The following is a 23,421-nucleotide window of genomic DNA, read 5'->3' on the forward strand; positions in this document are numbered from 1 at the left end:
GGTCACGCGGCATGGGCAGAGCGAGCTGCACCCGCGTGCGCCCGGGGCTGGTGCGGGGCTGGGGGCGAAGGGACCCGGCTCTCGGTGCGCGGTGTCTGGACCTGTGCGCGTGCGTGCGTACCCTTCACGCGGTGGGGAACTGACTCAAAGTCAAACACACCCAGGCTTTGCCTCCCTCCGGTTGCCTGCTGGAGAGGACACACTTGCAGACAAAGCTGGGCTTCTCCTGTAGTCCAGCCGCTCCTGAGCCTGAGCCTGGGCCCGAACCACTGTTCTCAGACCTGGGGACCTCAAGTTCTGTCAGGTTTAGGGCTATGGATAGTCTCCCTTCCCATCTGCTGTTCCTGCTGGCTCTCGGAACTTGAACACATGTCCAGTCTGGGGAACCAGAGGCCCGTGCTCCCCTTTCCTCCCCACCGATGCCACCTCATGAGGGCAAGCAGGAAGGAAGTCCCGAGTGGCCAATTAGTGACTGACAGGTAAGAACCAGACACTGTCCTGAATTCTGGCCCTGGCCTTGGTGAAGTTTCATAGAGGCAGTGGCAGTCAGGTGTGATGGAGAGGATCTGGGGAGCCAGAAGTCATAAGGCACAGGACAGTGGAGACATCTGTCACCATCAAGGATTCAATTTGAAAACCAGAAGGCAAATCCTTCATCGTAGACTGCTCATGGAGAGGTGAGATCGGGACAGAGCGGGGATTGTTCTGTCTTGAGAGACCAGAAACCTCACCTTGCCAGCTCGGGCCTGGGCATGGACAGCGGGAACCCCGAGACCACAAGTGCCCACCGGGCCTGACACAGATGAGTGGGCACGGCTCTGGTTCTCCTCAAGGTTCCCTGTCAGCCCTTACCCTGCTCAGGAGTGAGTGAGATGGGAGTCCTGTCCTGCTGCCCAGGAGATGGCTCTCCTCTTCAGCTTTGGCTCCTGTTGATTTAGAATCTTTAAAGGTGCTGGCCCACTCCCAAAGCCTTGATGACCTGAGTTCCATCCCTGGGAACCACATGGGCAAGGACTCCTGAAGTTGTCCTCTGACCTCCACATTCTCTCTCTCTCTCTCTCTCTCTCTCTCTCTCTCTCTCTCTCTCTCTCTCTCACACACACACACACACACACACACACACACAATAATAATAACAAAAATAAGAAATCTAAAACATAAAATCAGACTTTAAGATTCAGTCATGGTAATCAGCAAGACCCTTTACAGACCCAGCAGGGTACTCCCTGGAGCACAGTATTGGGGTGCCTGATGGGATTCCTGGGCGGGAGGCATTACCTCCCATCGTGGTTAGGGAAGGAAAACTGAAAGTCTTAGAGAGGACGGAGCACAGTGTGGGTTCAGGTCCCAACATCATCTGCACATGCCCCTGCCCTGCCCTGATGACTCCCGCTCTGCTGCCCAGGAGGTCCAGGGGGGATGTGCAAAGATATTTCTACTGATTTTCATCTTCTCCTCCAGTTGCCATACCTCCTAACATAGGAATGTATTGGTACAGTAATCTAGCATGTAACCGATACACTTATAATTTACATCTAAATTACATAAGATCATTATATAAGATAGAATTTATAGTTCACATCTGTGCGTGCACACCTCGACTCTGTCTTTTACTGGAAAGAGTGTAACGAGAGAAGAGTTCAGAGGGTTGCCAGAGGGATTGAGGGAGCCGGGGTCACACGCATGCTCTGCTCTCCCGGGCTTTCCACAGCCAGGCCTCTTCCCTTCTCTTCTCTCAATGGCTCTGTTGTGACAGCGCAGTCCCCCAGCCTCACAGGCTCTGTCACTGAAGAGTCCTGCATCCTTTCATGTCAGCAGCCTCGGCAGATGGCTGAGGGCTCAACCTTCTCCAGCGCCTGCAAGTTCAGATACCTCCCACGGCCACGCTCCCTCTCTCCAGGACTGAGCTTGAACTCAGGGCCTTGGGATGCGAGGTAAGCACTCTACCACTGAGCCTCTTCGACACTCTCATTAGGTTTCCCAGGCTGGCCTCCAGCTCTCTCTGTAGCTCAGCCAGGCTTTGAACTTGAGATCCCGCCCCGCCCCTTCCCCAGTGACTTACAGGTCCTTGTCATTGGACCAGGCCCCAGGTCTTCTGTGAAGCTATCCTTGATGTTTGCCACGCCCCCAGTGCTCTGCAGGTGCCGTTAACACTGTGGAAGTAACTCACTTAACCTGATCACACTGCCTGCCCTTGAAGCTGAAACCCAGGCAGAACTGAAGGCTCTTAATAGAACATTCTGGACAGGCGCTCAGAGCCATCCCGTATGCCTTGAAGGAGGTTGGCTTACTCTGCCACTAGAGGGGAGATCTTGGGCCTGGCGAGTTTAATCTCTCTTCACAAGGTCAGTTCTGCTGACTCCACTAATCAGCTTGAACCTCCTAATCCGTGCCCAGGAACTTCAGGAAACACAGCGGGTGGCTTGTGAGAGGTGGCCGGGGCCATTGAGGCCCCTCACCTGGGCCTTTCTTCTGTAGAGTTGGTCTTCAGGGGGGATGGGGCAGCTGAGCCATGTGCACCACCCTCTTCCTGCTCAGCTTGGCCATGCTGTGGCGCCGCAGATTTGCCAACCGGGTGGAACCGTGAGAGACGAAGGGGGCTGAGCATTGGGGTTGGGGGTGGGAGGAACTTCCAGGGTGGGCTACAGATAAGCAGAGGGTGAGCAGTGTCTGCCTGGGCCTCCAGCTGCTCTGGGAGGGGATTTGAAGGACACCCTGAAGGGTCGCTCTCAGAGCAGGTGGCGCTGGGTTGGAGCAGCCCGCCCATTAGTCCCGCGCTGCTGGACTGTGAAAAGGGGAAGGGACAGAAGCTGAGCATTGCCTACAGGTTCTCTTGCCTGCTCTTTCCTTCCAGGGAGCCCAGCGGAGTGGATGGGGCAGTTGTGGGCAGCAGCTCGGACACAGACCTTCAGTCCTCCGACAGGTGAAGGAGAATGGGGGGCGGGGAAATGGTGCCAAGGGAACGATTGGCGTGTGTGTGTGTGTGTGTGTGTGTGTGTGTGTGTGTGTGTGTGTGTTCTAGCCCTCCTCAGAGTCTCTCCTGTGTGGTGGGCAGGTTAGGTGAGAGAGGGAGTCCTTGACCCCTTCTTCTGGACCAGTACGGTGTTGTTTTGCTTCTGTGACGTGAGTGTGGGACAGTCCCCAGGAGGACCTTCTGTTGAAGGATCGGGGAGCAGAGGGAGGAGGCAGGAGCCACTCTGGGGTGATTTGCTCTCTTGTCCTTGGTCCTCCCTCCTCCTCCTCCTTCCTCTGCCACCAACCGGCTCTGCATCTCAGATGCCTGAACCTCCAGCCGGATTCGTTGTCCAGTCCCCAATAGAAGGCGCAGGAGGAGCATGACGTCATCAGCACTGAGTTCCATTGGCTGGGCAGCCCCTGCGGGCAGGACGCTGTCTCCAGTGGCCAGAAAGTTAACTCTTCCCTAGGTTGAAGCCATGTGGCCTTTGTGGGGTAGGGGGCAAAGTTGTGCATTCTTCTGGCTTTTCCTTCCCTGGCTTACCAAAGACTTTTGGATGGTAAGGGGCCTCTATGCCCTTCAAAACACTGAAAAAGCGAAGCAGTATCTATTTAGTACTTATGTGTAAGACATTATGTGCCTGCCCATGGACTCCCCAGCATGGGTGACATCTCGAGATCATCTCTCACTCCTAGTGAAAACAAAGGGCAAAAAATGATTCCCAGGAGCTCTGGGATTCAGGGCCCACTGGAAGGAGGATGTCCTGACTGACTTGTCCTCAGTCAGTGTGGAAAGGCAAATACATACCGTGACCCTAAAGCTGGAGTTGAAACAGTGTTTGCAAGGCTGCTGGGAAGCACAGCGGAACTTAACTGCTGGGCCAGTGCTAGTGTGCTAGCGCTAGTGGTACTCCTGGGATGCCACTCCCGGGATGCCACTCCCGGGATGCCACTCCCGGGATGCCACTCCCGGGATGCCACTCCCGGGATGCCACTCCTGGGATGCCACTCCTGGGATGCTACTCCTGGGATGCTACTCCTGGGATGCTACTCCTGGGATGCTACTCCTGGGATGCATACTCTTGGGATGCATACTTCTGAGATGCTACTCCTGGGATGCCACTCCTGGGATGCCACTCCTGGGATGCCACTCCCGGGATGCCACTCCTGGGATGCATACTCTTGGGATGCATACTTCTGAGATGCTACTCCTGGGATGTCACTCCTGAGATGTATACTCTTGGGATGCTACTCCTGGGATGTATACTCTTGGGATGCTACTCCTGAGATGCTACTCCTGAAATGCTATTTCTGGCATGCATAGCCAGTGGATGCTTTGTGCTTCCCTAGACCTTCCTTTCTCTTTTCTTCCTTTCTTTTATTTTATTTTTCATTTGATTGTTTTTTTTCAGACAGGGTCTTACTATGCTGCCCTGGAACTCGCTCTGTAGACCAGGCTGGCTTCAAACTCACAGAGATCCACCTTCCTCTGCCTCCTGAGTGCTGGGATTAAAGACGTGTGCCACCACCACCCATCTCCCAAACCTTTCTTATGCAGTAATTCTCAATAACCTCAGGCTTAGTAGGATGTGGCTGTTTGTTTATAATCGCTCAGTAATGGAATGGCCAAGGAGATCTGAATGGGGGACCATCTTCCAAGTAGCTGTCTTCCCTAAAAAAAAAAAAAAAAAAAAAAAAAAAAAAAAAAAAAAAAAAAAAAAGGCCTAGACCCCCATGACCAGTCTGGTTACCTCTTAACTCCTTGGCACCCAGTTTTGTTGATGGGGGCTGCACAGGGCTGGCTGGGGAGGCTTGGGGCAGGGGGGTGAGGAAGAGGAAGGGGAGCCCTAAGCATGACAATCCAACACCTCCAGCTTTTGACTCCAATGATTCCTTCTGTCCAGGGAGAAAAAACCTGTGAGGTAGGCCCTCACTTCTTCAGGCACCTCAGCTCTGGGGACTGTAACCCACCGGCCCAGACAGGTAAAGCCAGGACCAGGAGCCCTGGAGGGCAGAGGGACATGGGAGGCAGTCTGTAGCTCTCATGGTCACTGGTGGAGGTTGAGTGAGGGTTGGTTTGTCTTGTGCTTGCTACTTAATGCCTCAGGCCACAGGGCAAGGGCTGCTTTGAAGAGAGTCAGTGTGGTCCTGACCATGCTTCCTAGGCTTGGGGGTAAGGTGGTAGCTGAGCTGGGTCCTGAGGGCAGTGTTGCAGACCTCTAAGGGAGGGGAAGTGGTCTGGGATGGGCTGCCCTGAAATACATATCCCACCTCTGGGCATGGGAAAGAGCAGTGAGCTGTTTTGGTTTTCCGTTCTAGCTGGAGTCCTGGTTCACCCCCTGTCCCAGGAGGATGTGGTGGGGCTGGAAGCAGCAGCAGGAGGAGGGAGAATGGGAGAGGCCGTCATGGAGAAGGTAGGCTCTTCCCCCAGCCCCCAGGCCTGCTCCTAGACAGGCCGTGACTACAGGGCTCCCAAGCAAGGCTGCACAGGCAGGAAGAAGATGATGCCTGTGCTCCTGGGCTCCCACTCCCGAGTTCCTGCTCTGAGGAACTGCCAAGCTGGAGGAGGCACAGGGAGAGGGACTTTCCAGGCTCCCCCAGGCTAACTGCAGGGAACCCCAGCATCCCAGGCAAGGGCCAGGTGCAGAGAGCAAGAAGACTTGAGAAGCCAGGGAAGGATAAAGGACAGCCTGTGCTTAGTCACCAAGGACTCCCGACCGTAACCCACGGACGGCGGCAGTCCTGGTATCTATGGTACACGCACAAGAAGACACAGGGAGAAGCCCATCGCCACCACGCTGTTAGGTGGGGGATCCAAGCCCACCCCCTCCCCGACTTTGCAGCTGCTGGCCCGGCCATCTGTCAGCCCGGGAGCTGTTCTGTTAAACCCCTGTGGTCCAGGGCTGGGTCGTGTCACTTTTCTACAGGGATAACTCATTCCTGTGGCATCTGCCTCTTTTCAGTCCCTGGAACTCACCCTGTCATTGGCTGCTCTCCTGAAATTATCAGTAAGAAAGGCCAGCTGGATCTGAGGCATGTCTGCCTGACGCTGGATGCGAGCAAACACCAGCTTGTGTTCTGAGTGTGCTTTGTGTCTGTGTCTGTGTGCGCGCGTGCACGCGTGTGTGCGCTCCAAATGGGCAGCGGCGGGTTGGAAGGGGAAAGCGTGGCACCTGGTTTTGCCACTGTGCTGACGGCCGCCTCTGCCCCCAGCTGCTCTGCCATTTCTCTCCTTTCTGTCCTGCCCGGTCCAGAGCAGAGATCAAAGCACATTTCCGCTCCTGCTCCCGGATCCAGGCTTACCCTGCGGGCAGCTGCTCCCGACTGTCTGGGAGCCATTCATCTTCAAAAGGCACCCACCCTCCAAGCGTCTCTCCCCCACCCAGCTCCCCACTGCCGGCCCAGCAGCAATGCCTCTGGCCGGCCGGCCTCTGCCCCTGAAAGTCAGGGGCAGAAGACAGTCCCCAAGACAGCAGGGTCCCAGGCCCCTCCACTTCAGTGGAGGGAGAAAAAAATGTGAGAGCAAGGAGAGGTGCTGGTACTGCGGGGAGCCTGGCTTGGGTGTGTATACAGGCAGTTCCATAGGAGCTGCCTTCCGTAGGGCACAGAGGTGTGTGTGTGTGTGTGTGTGTGTGTGTGTGTGTGTGTGTGTGTGTATGTCACACTAGGGGAGAGAACCTGCCAGAGCGTCCACCTGATCCAGGCCATGAGCCCGTGGCCAACTGTCTCAGCTCCCGTCAGCCCATTTTTCTCGTGGGAGGCATGAGTCGTCCTAGTGACAGGACTGTCAGGCTGATGGCCAGAGGGCACTGTTCCTGGGGACCCGTCTGTGTCCTCTGATCCCAGCTTTGCACTCGTTCTCTCATCAAGTCACCATGTTCCTGTCACTTCATCCTTGTTTCTGGTCTCTGCCATTTCCAAGTTGCCCGCCTCCTTCCAATGATCCAAGAAATTGTCAGGCCAAGGTCATAGCAGTACCCGGGCTGGCTCCCAGCCCAGACCCACTTCCAACAGGACGGCACCTCTTTGCAACACTGTTCTGTCAACCTCCTCTAAGGATCCAGACGAAGGGCAAGGATGGGCTGGAAAGGGGCTTGCAGGCAGTAGGGGATGTGACTTACTGGGCTCTGGCAGCTGGGGTGCCATGTGGGCTGGGAGGGAGGGGCCCTCTCCTCCGGGAGCAGGCTGGCTTTGGTGGGAGCAGACTGTGTTTACACCTTCCCCGCACACCCTGCCCACGCTCTCGGCTTATTCCCAGGGCCTCTCCCACCCTGGGCTCTCTGTGCAGTCTGCACATTTGAAGCTCTTGCTACAGAAAGTCCTTTCCCGCAGCTTGGAAAGCTCCCACTGCCCAGGTGCCCTCCCTCATCCCAGAACTCCTCCTCAGGAGGCTCCCACTGCCCAGGTGCCCTCCCTCACCCCAGAACTCCTCCTCAGGAGGCATCCACTGCCCAGAACTCCTCCTCAGGAGGCATCCACTGCCCAGGTGCCCTTCCTCATCCCAGAACTCCTCCTCAGGAGGCTCCCACTGCCCAGGTGCCCTCCCTCACCCCAGAACTCCTCCTCAGGAGGCATCCACTGCCCAGGTGCCCTTCCTCATCCTGGAACTCCTCCACAGGAGGTGCCTACTTCACAGATGCCTTCTCTGAGCCCACAAACTCCCATCACACAGGTCAGGGGAGCACCTTTAAAGTATGAGGGGGTGTCATTTAATTCCTGGCCATGACACTGTCTTCGTAGAGACTGAGTCCCTTCCTTTCCCATTTTCTTAGAAATAGCTGCTGTTTGGAAATAGGAGCAGGAATATTCATGTGCTTGGTAGGAAGAAAGCTAAGGACAATGGGGGAGACAGAGCTGAGATGAGTAGCCGCTGGTGTGGGGTGCTGGCCATTGGTGTGGGGTCCTGCCGCTGGTGTGGGGTGCTGGCCGCTGGTGTGGGGTGCTGGCCACTGGTGTGAGGTGCTGGCCGCTGGTGTGGGGTGCTGGCCATTGGTGTGGGGTGCTGGCCATTGGTGTGGGGTGCTGGCCGCTGGCGTGGGGTGCTGGCCGCTGGTGTGGGGTGCTGGCCACTGGTGTGGGGTGCTGGCCATTGGTGTGAGGTGCTGGCCGCTGGTGTGGGGTGCTGGCCGCTGGTGTGGGGTGCTGGCCGCTGGTGTGGGGTGCTGGCCACTGGTGTGAGGTGCTGGCCGCTGGTGTGGGGTGCTGGCCATTGGTGTGGGGTGCTGGCCATTGGCGTGGGGTGCTGGCCTGGTGTGGGGTGCTGCCGCTGGTGTGGGGTGCTGGCTGCTGGTGTGGGGTGCTGGCCTGGTGTGGGGTGCTGGCTGCTGGTGTGGGATGCTGGCCGCTGGTGTGGGGTGCTGCCCATACACCACAGCTGGGTGAGGGGCAAATGAGAAGAGGCAGGTGACAGGGGAGCCCGAGGGGTGGGTGAGAACACCCATCAAGGGCCTCTGTGTGCAGAAGGCTGTCTCAGCCTGGACACCTCCCTTGTGACAGGCTTTGCTTTCCAAGCCAATCTCAGCTGCTGAAGATGACGGGAGCCCATAACCCTGAAACCTCCCCTCCCTTGTCTGAATGCTAATCTCTCTGCTGGAGAGAGCCTGAGTGACAGGGAAAAGGCTGCTGAGCTGCGGGGTGGCTAAGGGGCAGCCGCCTGAGTAGGGAGTGTGCTGTCTGCTGCTGCTGTGGCTGACACTCAAGGCGGCTGCCAGTCCCTCCTGGAGACTGGAACCTGACCAGAGAATGGATGAGGGGGGGGGGCAAGGGGAGTGGTCCTAGCAGCTTCAGCAGCTGTTACTGTCCTGTACCGCCCTAAAGTGTAGCTGAGGCTTCGGGGAGCACCCACCCACCCCAAATGTGTAGAGTGTGCATGCCTGCAGAGCACGGCGGAGCTGCTGGCCAATGCTAGACTAGGTGAAGCCATTCTGAGGCAGGCAAGAGCAGCACTGGGTACTTCACTTTCCTGGCTCCATGGGCAGCCAGTAGCCTTTACAGGGGCTTTGCTGTTAAGGAGAAGCTGAGCCCTTGGGCTGGAGGAAAGTGCTGGTTCTTTGTGAGCCAGAAAACAAGGAGGACAGAGGAGTGGCCATGTTGCAGCTTACATGAACTGAATGCTAATGACACCAATAATACTATTAATAATGGCTAATACGGATCAAACACTTATTATTTGCTAGGCACTGTGCCCGCTGCCTTATTTATAAGCACAGTCTCGTTGATGAGGCAGGAACTGTTGTTAGCCTCATTTACCCAATAAGGAAAGTGAAGTTCACATAATTTGTCCAAGGTCACAGCTGGCAGTGAAGCCAGGACCCGTGTCTGGGAATCTGATGCCAAAGCTGGTGGTAGAGAGGTCTTGAGTCTGGAGATGAGGGCTGTGAAGAAATGCAGGATGTGACCTACAGACAAGGACAGACACTGCCTGCCATGTCTGTCTGTGCAGGTGGGCCAGGGCTCTGGGGTTTTCTGTTGAGATATGAGGAATGAGAAATAAGAAATGAAAAACAGGTTGCTGTTTTCTCTTCAGGCACATGTCAATCAAAGGCAGGCCAGATCCTGGGATCTGAAAGGCTAGTCCCTGCTTGCCAGCTGAGGAGAGCAAGGAGAGCCCGCCTCCTTAGCATCATCTGTCAGTGCCACTGAAGCGGAAGCGGTGGCCCCTGGCGGGGATGACAGACAGCAAGGCCATTGCTCACAGTCTCTGTCACTGGCTACTCCCTTGCCTCCTTCAGCTGGGGCCGGACCCTGGGAGAGGGTGACAGCCAGCAGCCTAGCTGCACTGGAGGAGGGCTGAGGGAGACAGCAGCTTTGGTTTGTTTGTTTACCAGGGGGAGGGTGCAGGGCATGGAGTGCAAGAAGGTGACTGTGGGGGTCCACTGACCTGCATTAGGACCACAGACCTCTCTGTGAGCTACCTGTGCTTCCTAGTCGGGGGTCAAGACCAAGGTGTGGCTATGAAAATTCAAACAAACCAAAAGGATTTAATGACAGGCTGTGAGCATATGAGCCAGTCAAGGTGCCAGACACACACACACACACACACACACACACACACACACACTCTGACACACACCCAATCGCATGCATAGGCAAAAGCTACATGAAGTAAGCACTAAGAAAGTTAGCATGCATTCATCTGACTGTCTGTTTACAAGCCTGCAATGGGAGGCCATGAGATGCAGAGACAGCAAGGGGTGCTGGGAGTGAAGCGCCAATGTCAGCTGCCTTGCCTTCCCTGCTCTGCGGCTCAGGACCATGGCAAGAGCCTGGTAAGGAAGTCTAGTTCCTGCGACTCAAATGACCTTTTGTTCCCTAGACCTCAGTTTCCCCACTCGGTAAACATGTTAACTCTGCATGGCCTGGTGCTGAGATGTGAAGAGCTATGACCTCCTCAGGAAACAAGCTGTCGAGAAAAATGAAAGGAAGCGGCCAGATGATCTCCAGGGGCCCCGTAGATTACCGGCACCGAGACAGACTGTGATGGACTGTGTCCGGAGGTGCTGACAAAGATGTGCCTACATGATGGACATTTGTGGAGTGTCTGTGTGCCAGGGTACAAGAACAGACTCAGAGCACCTGTCCAACCCAACCAGCAACTGGACAAGATATAAGACACAGACGTGACGGTGGGTGGCACACACAGCAACCTCGTGACTGTCCCGGCCTCTGCTCAGAGACAACCACTTGTCTGGTGCTCAGGGAAGGGAAACCAGGACAGGTGAAGAGACAGTGCGACACTCGTGGTGACCCACACAAACAGAAGCAGCAATGACAATTCAACAGAATACGGAAAACCAACTGCACTTGAACAGAAGCAAATTGACACAGGGCGAAGACTGGGAGGGAACACTGGCCTAACACTGAAGACAAATGGCCGGGGCGTGGCTCAGCGGTGGGGCGTGGCTCAGCGGTGGGGCGTGGCTCAGCGGTGGGAGTGGCTGGGGGGCGCTGGACTAGCATTCGCAAAGCCCTGGATTCAGTCCTGGGCACCACACACATCTAACACACCCCCAAACAAGTTGGGCACTGTGGTGCACTTGGGAGGCAGAGGCAGGTGGGTCCCTGTGAGTCCGAGGCCAGCCTGGGCTACATAGCGAGCTTCAGGCCAGCCAGGGCTACATAGTGAGGCTCTGCCTCAAAAACAAAACAAAAATCTAAGACTTGCATCTAGAATAGAAATAGCTCTGGGGTAAAGAGCACGTGCTGCTCTTGCAGAGGGCCAGGGTGCAGGTCCCAGCACCCCTGAGGTAGCTCCCAACAGTCTGTAACTCCAGTTTCATGGGATCTAATGCCCTCTTCCGAACTTAGAGGGTTCTCATGTGCACCACCACATGCAGGTACACACACACACACACACACACACACACACACACACACACACACACACACATATGACAGTAAAGAAATCAATTAAAAAGTAGAATGAAAAGCTTTTACAGCTGAGGGGCTGGAGAGCTGGCTCGGCAGTTACAAGCTGCTCTTCCAGGAGACCGGAGTTCTATTCCCAGCACCCACATGATGGCTCACAACTGCCTGTAACTCCAGCTCCAGGGGATCTGACACTCGCTTCTGACCTCTGGGCACTGAACTCACATGCACACAGTCACCTCCACATACACAAAGAAAAATAAAAAAAAATATTTCTGAAAAGAACTTTTACAAAAACAAAACAAAACAAACAAGCCAGGTGGTGGTGGCGCACGCCTTTAATCTCAGCGCTTGGGAGTCAGAGGCAGGCAGATCTCTGAGTTCCGGGCCAGGACAGCTAAGGCTACACAGAGAAGCTCTGTCTCAAATAACCAAAACCAAACCAAACCAAACCAAAACTTTTACAACTCAACAATTAGTATAATTTTTAAAAAGGGGGAGGGGAAGGTTTTAATAACCACTCTACGAAAAAAATATGCATATGGCCAATAAACTCAAAAACATCATCAGCCTGGCGAGATGCCTCTACACAGCTATCGTAAAGTGAATGTCTGGGGTGTCTGAAATCCTACAATGTAACCACTTGGGAAATGAGTGCAGTAGTGTCTTTTAAAGTAATTAAAGGACAATTAAAACTTATGTCCACAAAAAGATTTCACCAAAATGTTGACAGCAGGAGCTTTGTTAATAATAATAGTTCCGCACTGGAAATAACCGGGCTATCTGCCGACAGATACCAATGGGGACACTGAGGCAGGTTTGAACAGTGGAAGGCACTCAAAAACAAAAAAGGAAGTGTGGTATTTATGTAAGAGACAACACAGGAAAATTAAGAAAGCAGCCCCGGGAGGATCTAGTTCGTGGTTATATTTATGAAATGCTAGGAAGAGATGAGACTAATTGATACTGAGCGAGGGCAGAGCAATGGCGGCCTCAGGCCAGGGCTGGGCATGGGAACTGACGGTAAAAAAGGCATGTGGGCGCCCAGGGTGGCAACAAGGTTCTGAATCTCGGTTGGGAATATGCCTCTCTGCATGCATGTGTTCACTTACAGTACTTTTGGAATGCATTTTATACCTCAATAAAGATGGCTTACAGAGTTCAAACCAAAACAAGAAGGAAACCTCATCATTATTTGTTCACAGTCCAGCAAAACAGTGAGAGAGAAGCAAAGGTGGCACAGGCCTCTAATCCCAGACACCAGAGAAGCTGATTGCAAGTTCAAAGCCGCGCTGTGCATCTTTAGTGAGAGCCTGTCCCCCCACCCAAGCAAAAGCAAAGGGGGGGGGGCACTTGTCTTGCATGGACACAGCCTGGGCGTGTTGCCCAATACGGGGAGGGGGGGGGGCAGGGGGGAAGGAAACTAAGATAAAAAGCGGAGTGGGGCTGGGGAGATGGCCCAACATGTAAAAGGACGTGTTGCTCTTACAGAGGCCTCAGGTTCAGTTCCCAGCACCCACATCAGGTGTAACTCCAGCTCCAGGCAATCTGACGCTCCACGGCCTCTGTAGGTATCTGTACACACAGCACATGTAAACTCAAGTAGACACATGCACATGCACATAAATAAAGATACTTTAAAAAGTGGTATAATGAATGTGAGAAGAAATAAATATAAGCATCAAGAATTCCCATTTGGCCGGGCGGTGGTGGCGCACGCCTTTAATCCCAGTACTCGGGAGGCAGAGCCAGGCAGATCTGTGTGAGTTCGAGGCCAGCCTGGTCTACATAGTGAGCTCCAGGACAGGCAGAGCTACATAGTGAGACCTTATCTTGAAAACAAAAACAAACAAACAAACAAACAAATAGATGAGGATAGAGGTAGGTAAAGAAATCTGCCCAGAGTTACCCAAGCTGGGTTCAGTCGAGCTGGGATTAGCCTCCAGGCTGGTCTGATATCAGAGTACAAGCTAAACCACCTGCTTCAAGAAAGGTGCCACAAGGAAAACCTGGAGACCCACTCAGCATGGCGGCTGAGGAGGTGCTGGAATCTCATCGTAAACAGAGAGCAGAGGAAGGGGAGTCAAAGCAAAGGGAGCAGACTCCACCACAAGGAAGGCTTACGCAACACGGCAACACGAAGAAGGCAGGATTTCCGGGAACGGGGAGACATGTCCAGGAAACAGATGAGGTCCAGACAATACTGCCTAGGCTTCAAATTTGTTTACTTTTAAAAATCTGGTTTTTTTTATTAGTAATTTTATTAGAGGAAACAGCTCTGCAGATAAGGTGGGTGAAGGTATGGCTTTTTTTTATGGGTGAAGGTGTTTTTTGTTTGTTGAAATCTAATCTCACTGTGCAGCCTTGGCTGGTAGAACTCACAGAAATTCACCTGCCTCTACCTCCTGAGTGCTGGGCTTAAAAATATGCATCACCATGCCCAGCTTCTTCCAAGGAATTCTTTATGAAGACATGGAAATGCCACTGTCATTTATTATGATTAGGACTCTTGACAGAACCCCAGCTTGAAATGGCTTAAACAATGACATTTGTTTCTTGTGTCTCACATCCTGTACTTCACTGAAACTTTTAAGGTGTATCCTACACACAGAAATGGTAAACGTGAACGTGTGTCTCTAAACCAATGAGAGATGAAAGCCAAGGCTTCAGGACTGGCTGTCTCAGCAGCCTGCCAGCAGCCTCAAGGACTCCGTTCTTCTTTCCAGTCCCTCTTCAGAGGCATTTGACTCTTGCTTTGAAGGAAGCCTCGCAGATTCCAGACGGCCGTGGCAAGCCCAAGCATCACATCTCTACCATGTCCCGGAGCCAGAAGAGAGGAGGTTGCTTTTAAAGAAGAATTCCCCACACTTGGCTCGTATTGTAGACAAGATAGAGGAAGACCAGCTTCCAGGCCGACCACCAACATGCCTGCATACAGACATACTTCCTGTGAGATCACTGGTGTGGCCGCTTCCAGTGTAAGCAGCTGGCTGCTTGGAGTCCACCACCAACCTCCTTCAGGACCTTATTAATAAAATCGAAGATTCCCTTTGTAATTAAGAAGGGAATTTCAATATTGTAAAGACTGCTTTCTTACTGTGGGTTTCAGACACCGCGGCATCTGACTTCAGTCCTGTCGGTGACTGCCCCAGCACAGGAGGCCACCTGACTGATTTCCCCTGTGCACTCTGAGGTTGGGTCTCCCCCCGCACTGGGGCAATCCTCAGCTTGTCCACTTCTGACACTTAGCGCCAGGTTGTGGTTCTTTACATGGTAAGAGTGATCTGCACTAGTCTGGTAGGACGGCTATAGGGTTCTGCTGTGTGCAAGACTCAGATGCACTTGATCTCAGCAGCAGAGTGCAAATGAGATCACAGTAACGTTAGCACTTCATTCTGAGCAGCTCTGTCCTTGGCTGCTCATTCAGGAATTCTGTTGCAGACTTTGAAGCTTCTCCAGTTATTTCTAGACTGCCTACACAGTTGTGTCTCGTGTGTGCTCAGGCACAAGGCCTCTTGGAGTTTGCTCCAGCCTCTTGGCCACTGCCCAGCTTGCTGGTGGCACCCGAATTGGTTGTGTGCCTGTGGCTGTTCAGTGATGCACAAATGAGCTGTGCAGGAGAAACTGTGCCCTTGTCAGGGGTGAAATCCACACAGAGACCTATGGCAGAGTGAGGAGCTGGGAACAGCGGCCTCTCTGTAGAGTGGGAGGCATTAGCCTCGGGCCCCCAAGACGGGACAGCCAGATCCAGAAAGTGGCTCCTACAGATGCCCATCCCCACTCTGCCACCATGTGGCTCTAACCAACAAAACAGGTGCTCAGCGTTCTTCAGTCAGCATTTTTTATTAGTCTCCAGCCACCTCTGTAAAGACAGAAAACTTGCAGCCGGGACAGAAGCCCACATCCCAGGCACTCACATGAGCAGCTGGCTGCAGCGGCTGAAGAAATAGCTCAGTGGCTAAGAGCATTTGTTCTTCCAGAGGATCCAGACTCTATTCTCAGAAACCAAAGGTCACTTCACAACCGTAACTCCAGTTCCAGGGTAATCTGACATCCTCTTCTGTCCTCTGTAGGCACCAGGCACAAGTATGGTGCAGAGAAATACATGCAGGTAAAACATTCCCCAGCCCCTCCCCCACAAAATAAATAAGTAAGTAAACAAAATGGAAGAATAAACTGAGTACGGTGGCATGTGCCTGTAATCCCAGCTCTGGGGGAGGGGAGACAGGGGATCCCAGGAGCTCCAGTCAGCCTGGCCAGATCCACAAGCTCTAGGTTTAGTGAGAGATTTTGATTTAAAAAAATAAGGTGGAGGGTGTTTGAGAAAGGCACCCAAAGTTGATCTCTGACCTCTGTGCCACCTGCATACATGTTCACATACATAACCACCCCGCCCCCAAGACAGGGTTTCTGTGCAGCTGTCCTGGAACTCGCTCTGTAGACCAGGCTGGTCTTGAACTCACAGAAATCCTCTGCCTCTGCCTCCCAAGTGCTGCACCACCACGCCCAGCAATAATTTTTTTTTTTTTCCTGAGCTGAGGACTGAATCCAGGGCCTTGCACTTGCTAGGCAAGTGCTCTACCACTGAGCTAAATCCCCAACCCTACTTTTTTTTTTTTTTAAAAAAAGATACAAAAATCCTCCTTTGTGTCTCTTTTCCCCATAAAAGAAAAGTTCTTCCATATTAGATCGATTTACTCATGATACGGAGCAACTTAGTGATAAATGCATAAACTCCACAGGCTTCGATCAAACCAAGTCTGCCAGATACTCATGTGACTTCAAACAGTATCTCATCTCTCAAGATGTATCTCTTCGTCTGTCAAATGGGATAATAATAGTGCCTCATAGATTGGGAGGATTAAAGAACCCAATATAGTGAATAGCCACCCAGCAAATCCCAAAAAGTATTAACTGCCATGATTATCTCTTCTGCAGAAGGTCACGTGCCCACAGATTTCACGAGCAGCTCTGGGCAAATTCTTCAGAATTCCCTCTGCAAGTCTCAGATGAAAGATCTTAGTGTGCCGGGGGGAAAGGCGCTCTTGCTTTCAGTATTAAACAAAATAATCTGTCTTCAAGGGTAAGATAGACAAATTCAAGGGCCTGTGTTCTTGCCGAATAAATTAGTGGTTATTTCCTTGGAACATTCTGTGAGAAGACAGCCAAACACGAAACCCAGCACTGAGGAAATTAAGAAAATATTAAGAGACATCTCCCTGCTCATGAAGCATTCACAATCAAATTAAAAGAGAGAAATATAAGCAAATATGGTCATTAAGAATATGTATCAGCAACAGATTTCCACATTTAAAAAAATGGTACAAGCTAAATGCTACCGAGTCCTATTCCAGGGGAATGGATAAGAGTTATGAAGACAAGGTCTTGCCAATTTAAACTCGTTTCTAAATAGGTGTACGTTCTGGCCCTGCCTTGGCATTTTGCCCGATTAAAAAAATGAAGGCAAGACAGTGACTGAAGAAAGACACTCAACATCGGGCAGGAGAGAAAGGCATGGAAAACCTCGGGGCCATGAAAGGAGAAGGGTCCCTCATTCAGGAATCTGCTTGGAGGCTCTTGCTAACAGAGAAGCATGAATTACCAACCACTTAAGGCCTTTTCTCTCTTCCCAGATATGAAACTACAGTTTTCTGGGACTCTCACCAGAGACCAACCACATTTACAAGGGGAGGGACACAACTAAACCTCCCTAAGCCAGCCCTAGTGGCTTCTGGACCACAGTTCCATCCAAAGCCCCTCTGGAGCCTCCACACTTATCTCACTTACCAAGAGAGCAAGAAAAGGGGGGGGGGGTCTCCTAGCAACCGCTTGAGACTCAACTCAAGAGCCACCGAAATAGTATACATGGCTAATGCTACGGCAGCTACCTGCAACGCTCACCTGGGCCCGTTCCCACACTGGGGTGTGTCATTCTTCCGAGCGCCTCTCTTTCCCCCAGTCCTCACGCTCACTACCTCTATCAACATTATTTTATCTCTAACTTATACTGGCTAGTCCTCAAGTCCTTTCAGCACCGAGGCCGGGACGAGGTCGGCTGTCACTGAAGTCGAGGTCACTGAAGTCGAGGCTTCTGGAGGTGACAGCCTGGACCTGCGGCTCTGTCCCCTCACCGCTGTTTGCACGGTTTCATGCTATTCCCCTTAGAACAGTGTCCCAGGCAGGCGGGACCCTACGGCTCGAGCGCCCCCTGCCGCCTGCACCGGCTCTCGCCCCCGTCTTAAAAGCAGCCCTGGGACTCCCTGGGCTTCACTAACGAGCAAATCCAAGGGTCGCCTCTCCACCCCAGATAAAATCCGCAGAGCAATTCACATCGAGCCTCAGTTTCCTCATCGGTCCCTGCGCCCTCGAACATCCTTCCCTTCCCTAGCTTTAGCCAGGGACCGCCGAGGTTCTCCACAGATCAAACTTCCCACCCAGGAAGCTCTGCTGCCCCCTGGTGACGGTCACCATCTGACCCCTTCTCTTCACTTCACTCTGGGGTGAGATGACCAGCTCTCGGCAACGGTTAGTTTAGAACTACATTTCCCATCAGGTCTTTCTCAACACCGCGAGAGTCCCGGCGAGACTGGGGCGGGGGGAAGACTGCGCGCAGGCGCAACCTCGCCCTTTCCGAGGTCCGCCGCCGCGTGTGTAGAAGTCATGGCCGCTTCTGTCCGCCGTGCACTCACTGAAAAGGCTAGGGCTTGGGGTGTTGGTAAGCAGTGGGAGAGGGGAGATGAGATTTTTTTTTTTCTCTCCACGTCCTGCCGACATGCATGGCCTCTCCTCCAGAGGTGAAGTGGCAAGGACAACACTTCCTCTCCTTTGCCGTTAAAGGGCTTAGATGGTCTTGAGAGTCTGTCTTTAAAAAAAATAAAAAAACGCTTTCCAGACTGCGAGGAGTTTTATGTGAAAGAGGGTTGAAGCCCGTTTTAGGCTTCGAATTCCCGTCTCTCGGGGGTCCTTCCAACTTGCCCAGCCCCCTGGGCCTCACAGCCAGCCGTGCGTGGAGCATGCGGTTCCTGGGGTCTCCATTGAGGGTGGTGGTTTTAATTCCAGAATTAAATGTGAATCCGTGTGCCTGCTGGTAGTGCCTTGACATCGTTGAATGACTGCAGATGGTAATAAAGGGGATTGTAAACAGAAAACCCATGGTTTTACATGGCATGTTTTCCCCTTCCTCGAAGGCACGCCTTTGGCACCGGTGGAGACGTGGGGAAGCAGAGCTGGAGGTGCCATTCCAGAAGTAATGGCAGGATCCCTAAGCATAAACGGACCGGTGTGGCCACCAGAAAGACGGTGGAGATAGATGGTGGGCATCTGCTTCATGCGGTAGTTCTGAAGTTCAGCTGTAAGAACGCATGTTGAACCATGAGTCCATTTCGGTAAGAGTTTCTACCTGAAGTGCAGAAGAGAGGGTCTGCCAGTGTAACTTGGGGCCACCAAGTGTCATTCTCGAAATCACCGTGGATGACATGGTGTACAGGGATGGAGGGGAGAGACTTGGGAAATGATCTTGAGTTGGGGGGGATTTAGGGGTTTGTTACTGGTTGAGCCGAGGATGATTTGAAGTTATCCCTGTCTGAAGAGTTGTGAAGAGTTGTGGTTTACTGAGGCTCAACTTTTTAACTCCTATTTTGAGAATAAACGCCTTAAGGTTACTTCTGTTAGAATGAAGTCTGTTGCCTTAATTACTCTTTTAGATTGGAATTGGCTCCTAGAGACGTCACCATAAAATGTGGTACGTAAGGATCTTCACGGTGATGCTGTGTGTGTGGTAAGAGCTTCATAGACTTGCAGGATTGTGGTTGCCTAGGATTGGTCTGTTAGATTTGGGGTTGTAGGTGTTGCAGGATGTGATTGCTCAGAGAAGGGAAGAAACGTGGAGTCTCTCCTCTCTGCTCTTCTCATAGTGCTCTCATAAGAGGTAAAAAGTTTGTGAACACAAAATTATTCCCCACTCTGGTGCCACGTAGATTGAGGCTTAGCGGATTCTGCTCAAAGTTATATAAGCAGCTATTTGCTTCCAGGGGACATCTTAATTGATGCTGGATGACTGTCCTTCAAGGCACAGGGCAGCCGTTATAAGGACTTCTGCACCCAGCATGTCAATACAGCTGAAGCTAAGAAACTCTTAGAAATTGCATTTTACATATGGGGGGGAGATCAAACCTTTGAACCTGAGCCTTGTGCATATTTAGAGATTGGCAAACACATGCCATGGCACACTCACATACAAAAGAAACAGTTTTTTCTCTCCTTTGCATACTGAGGCGAAATTGCAGTTTAGATTAACTAAAGATTTGGGCCTGCTGGCTGATAGTGACCCAGAGCCTTGTATCTTTTGTAAAGCAGAATTAGTGGTTCCCAAACCTGGATGTATCTCAGAACACCTAAAAAGTGTTTCCTGGGTCCACCTCTGCCAGTGGATAAGAAAGGTTCTAGAATGGACTCCAGAACCTTGTGGGAGGTCTGAGAACAGGCATACAGAAACTCTGATGATCTGTTCTACTGTGAGTTTAGGATTCTCTTACAGTAAGAGTAGAGTGCTGGCTATTTTTAAGAGGCTCTTGGGATAGATTTCTTTCTTTCTTTTTTGAGACAGGGTTTCTCTGTGTAGCCCTGGCTGTCCTGGAACTAGCTCTTGTGGACCAGGATGGCCTCGAACTCACAGAGATCCACCTGCCTCTGCCAAGTGCTGGGATTAATGTGAAGGTATGTGCCATCACTGCCTGGTTTGGGGTAGATTTCTAATCTCAGTCTTTAAAAACTGAAAACCACATGCTTACTCTTTTACATGTAGATGGGGGAGGAGAAACTATGATGTCATCTCTGGTAGTGGGTATGATAAATGGTTGTCCTTCAGTAGGCCAGCTGAAGTAATGGGTGACCTAAACCATTTTGGGCATTCCAATGATAGGCCAGAAAGACTTGCCAAAGACTCTGGTTCAGCAACCAGACAGATGCTGCTGGTAGTGACCTTTTTCCACCCCAAGGTCTTACCATGTAGCCTGGGTTGGCCTTGAATTTGCTATGTTGGGTCCAATTCTGCCTTGGCTTCCTTAATGTTAGTGACCCTGTCTTTATGAGGACAGGAGTAGCCAGGGAAATGGTTCAGTGGTTAAGAATACCTGCTTTTGGTGAGGACCTGGGTTCATTTCCCAGTACCTGCTTCAGGTAGCCAACTGTAACTCCACTTCTAGGGGATCCAATGCCCTCTCCTGGTCTCTAAAGGCACCAGGCACACATGGTGCATATATGTACATTTAGTCAAATCATACACACAAGATGTAATCAAACATCTTTTTCAAAAGCTTTTAAAAGTGTTCTCGGCCGGGCAGTGGTGGCGCACGCCTTGAATCCCAGCACTCGGGAGGCAGAGGCAGGCGGATCTCTGTGAGTTTGAGGCCAGCCTGGGCTACCAAGTGAGTTCCAGGAAAGGCGCAAAGCTACACAGAGAAACCCTGTCTCGAGGGAAAAAAAAAAGTGTTCTTATGCTCAAAGGCTGGCAGTTCTGTGGGAGCTGAGTCCATGATGATGTAAAGTTATCCCTGTCTGAAGGTCAAGAGGCCTTTCTGTGTGGAATGTGGATATCTGAAACTCAGCTTCCCAGGCGACAGGCAGACTGAGCGGTTTTCCAGTGAGTTGCTTTAGAGTTACCTTGTGTTTCCTTATCACCAGGTGCAGGCTGAGTCTCTGGGACAGAAAGGGGTGCTACAGCAGCCACACAGGTAACCATCCTGCACCTGGACTTGTGCCTAGATCAGAATGATGCGGGTAGGCGGCAGCACTTCCTCACGCAGCTGGGTGGAGGGGAGCATCTGCTTTTGATGCCCTTACTCTGACTGCTGAGTGGTTTTGTTTCTTCTCTGGGTTGTGCAAGGTGAGAGGCTCTCTTGTAACAAATAAAGCAGTTGCCGTCTTCTGACTCCCTCCCCTCTAATTTGAGATAGGGTCTTATGGTCAAGTCCCATTTGGCCTGGGACTTACTAAGTAGACCTGGTTGATCTTTAAAACTCCCAGAGGTCCACCTGCTTCTGCCTTCCAAGTGCTAGGATTAAAGGTATGTGTCATCATGCCTGGCCCTTCTTTGTGATTTTATGTTCCCATTTTGTGTTCCAAAAAAGCCCATAAGCCTATGATGGATGGTTAGTTATCCCTGTCTGAAAATTTCAACTGAGGGAAAATACTCTGTTCTGAGGCTTAGGGGTGTGGTCCCATGCTTGAAGAAATTCGAGCTTTATAAGGGATCAAGTGGGCTCCATAAAGAGCTGTGTGTGCCCTGCTGGGACAGCCTTCCAAAACCTGTGGTCCGATGGCTTTGTAATCCTCTCCCTTGAGTGAAGGCTCTGAGGCTGAGGGCAGAGCCCCCGAGTTGTTAGCAGAAACGGGCCTATTGCCAGGGCTCCTTCTGTACTCACGGAGTGAAAGGGGGTTTGTCACATACTTCTAGAAAATGAATGTGCTCTTTGGAAGGAGGCAGGAATGTAAGGCCTGTGCCAGCTTGTGCCTTGAGAATGCCTACTGACCCTGTCCTTGCCTCTGCAGCAGTTCTGACATTTAGGAAGGAAGGTGCTTGATACTATTTAGGTCCTGGCTAAATGTCGTGGCTGCATGATGGGCACCAGAGGAGCAAGAAAGCAGCAAGTGGCGTTGGGGTGGTGTGGGCGGCCTCAGTAACCCTGTCTCGGTGGGTGGTGGGTACAGGCTTTCTTAACTTCCTCACCTAAAGTAGCTGCACTTGGGTGAGATTTACTGAGCCCTAGCTGCCTACAGGGAAGCAGGTCTGCCTGGCTTTGCTCCTGGGTGGACTCAGGTTCATGTCCAGAGGCAGTAACTTGAATGTAAATATTCCTGCTGCTACATGGGAGTTCTTTTGACCATTACCAGAAACTTCTGTCTCCTTAAAAAAAAAAAAAAAACAACCAACTAGTTCATCAGCCTGCATTGGAACTTTGACATGACAGTGCCCGCCTGTGCTCAGTGCACAGAATGCCTGGTAAATGCTAGTGGCATGAGCCCCGGGCTGATTGTACTGGTTTCCAAATTCTTCAGTTTTGAGTCACTAAGTTAGCAGGCTGTTAGCTTCACTTTTTTTTTTTTTTTCCTCCAGGTTATTGCCCTGTAGTGCCCTGCCGCCGCCCTTAATCTCCCAGAGAGTGTCATCAGAAGACCTTGGAGTTTGATCTGCCAAAGTGGCCAGCAGAGTCAAGTGACTGCGATCACCCTGGGAAGCCTCTGGCAGCTACCGAGTGCTCTCAGTTGGAGGCACCGGGGAGGCAGGTGCTGTGTCTAAAAAAGCATTTCTCACAGTGGATTTCCTGAGAAATCAGGGTTGGGCTTTGTGTTTTGAAGCACAAATAAACTTTGTAAAATTTAACTCACTAGCGTTGTGGATGTGAGATTGAGGAGTGTTACAGAATAACACTTGAGCCTAAGTGCAGAGAATCAGACCATTTCTATTGACCTGCTTGCTGCCGCTTAGCATTACCTCGCACTTAATCCAGTGATGATGGGTTGATGAGATAACTGTTGAACACTGACTGTTCCAGAACACCTGGGTTCAGTTCCAGTACCCACATGGTGGCTCACAACTATCTAATCTTAGTCCCAAGGAATGTTGTACCCTTTTCTGGCCATCATGGGTACCAGGCATGCAAGTGATGCACAGACCAACATGCAGGCAAAATACCCATACACATAAAAATAGGTCTTAAGAAAAGTCAGTGGTTCGGGGCTGGAGAGATGGCTCAGCAGTTAATGTGCACTGACTGCTCTTCTAGAGGACCCGTGTCTACATGGCAGCTCACAACTGTCTGTAACTCCAGTACCTGACACCTTCACACAGACATAAGCAGGTGAAACACCAGTGCACATTACCAAAAAAAAAAAATGGTTCATTGATGAAAGTACTGCTAATGTGTCTGCACTGTGGATCAAAGGGTGCCAGGAAATGTGGGTTGCCAGGGCAGTGGGGTTTAAGTACAGTTGGCTGTGAGGTCCTGGAAGGGACTGAGGTAGTCTGAAGAACTGACAGGACTGTGAAATTAGTTGGCAGGGCTCCTGAGAGTCTGTTTGCCTCCCCCCCCATTCTAACTC

General features: G+C 51.8%; 1 protein-coding gene, 1 long non-coding RNA gene and 3 other non-coding genes across 9 annotated transcripts; all 5 read left to right on the forward strand.

Moving 5' to 3' along the window:
- The first annotated feature begins 94 nt into the window (after positions 1 to 94).
- Positions 95 to 12,505, forward strand: Prcd (photoreceptor disc component). Of its 2 annotated transcripts, none has more exons than XM_076543794.1 (5): positions 95 to 2,583; positions 2,855 to 2,923; positions 4,860 to 4,938; positions 5,275 to 5,369; positions 10,271 to 12,505. In XM_076543794.1, the coding sequence occupies exons 1-3, from the start codon at positions 2,513 to 2,515 to the stop codon at positions 4,879 to 4,881; spliced, it is 162 nt and encodes a 53-aa protein (XP_076399909.1). In that variant the 5' UTR covers positions 95 to 2,512; the 3' UTR covers positions 4,882 to 4,938; positions 5,275 to 5,369; positions 10,271 to 12,505. The 2 variants fall into 2 exon arrangements, with proteins under 2 accessions (XP_076399909.1, XP_076399908.1); XM_076543793.1 differs by having other exon boundaries at positions 95 to 1,934.
- Positions 12,506 to 17,918: 5,413 nt separating this feature from the next.
- On the forward strand, positions 17,919 to 22,702 carry LOC143266737 (uncharacterized). Of its 4 annotated transcripts, none has more exons than XR_001576215.3 (5): positions 17,919 to 18,037; positions 18,510 to 18,707; positions 19,026 to 20,037; positions 21,004 to 21,053; positions 22,436 to 22,702. It is a non-coding gene; the product is annotated as an uncharacterized LOC143266737 (long non-coding RNA). The 4 variants fall into 4 exon arrangements; XR_006075034.2 differs by having other exon boundaries at positions 19,026 to 19,099; XR_013041982.1 differs by having other exon boundaries at positions 19,026 to 21,205.
- On the forward strand, positions 18,873 to 18,943 carry LOC121831895 (small nucleolar RNA R38). The gene has a single exon (XR_006075490.1). It is a non-coding gene; the product is annotated as a small nucleolar RNA R38 (small nucleolar RNA).
- LOC121831896 (small nucleolar RNA R38) lies at positions 20,846 to 20,927 on the forward strand. Its single transcript, XR_006075491.1, has one exon. It is a non-coding gene; the product is annotated as a small nucleolar RNA R38 (small nucleolar RNA).
- LOC121831897 (small nucleolar RNA R38) lies at positions 21,453 to 21,529 on the forward strand. The gene has a single exon (XR_006075492.2). It is a non-coding gene; the product is annotated as a small nucleolar RNA R38 (small nucleolar RNA).
- Positions 22,703 to 23,421: the final 719 nt, after the last annotated feature.

This window comes from Peromyscus maniculatus, chromosome 8, assembly GCF_049852395.1.
Source record: "Peromyscus maniculatus bairdii isolate BWxNUB_F1_BW_parent chromosome 8, HU_Pman_BW_mat_3.1, whole genome shotgun sequence".
Lineage (NCBI taxonomy): Eukaryota > Metazoa > Chordata > Mammalia > Rodentia > Cricetidae > Peromyscus > Peromyscus maniculatus.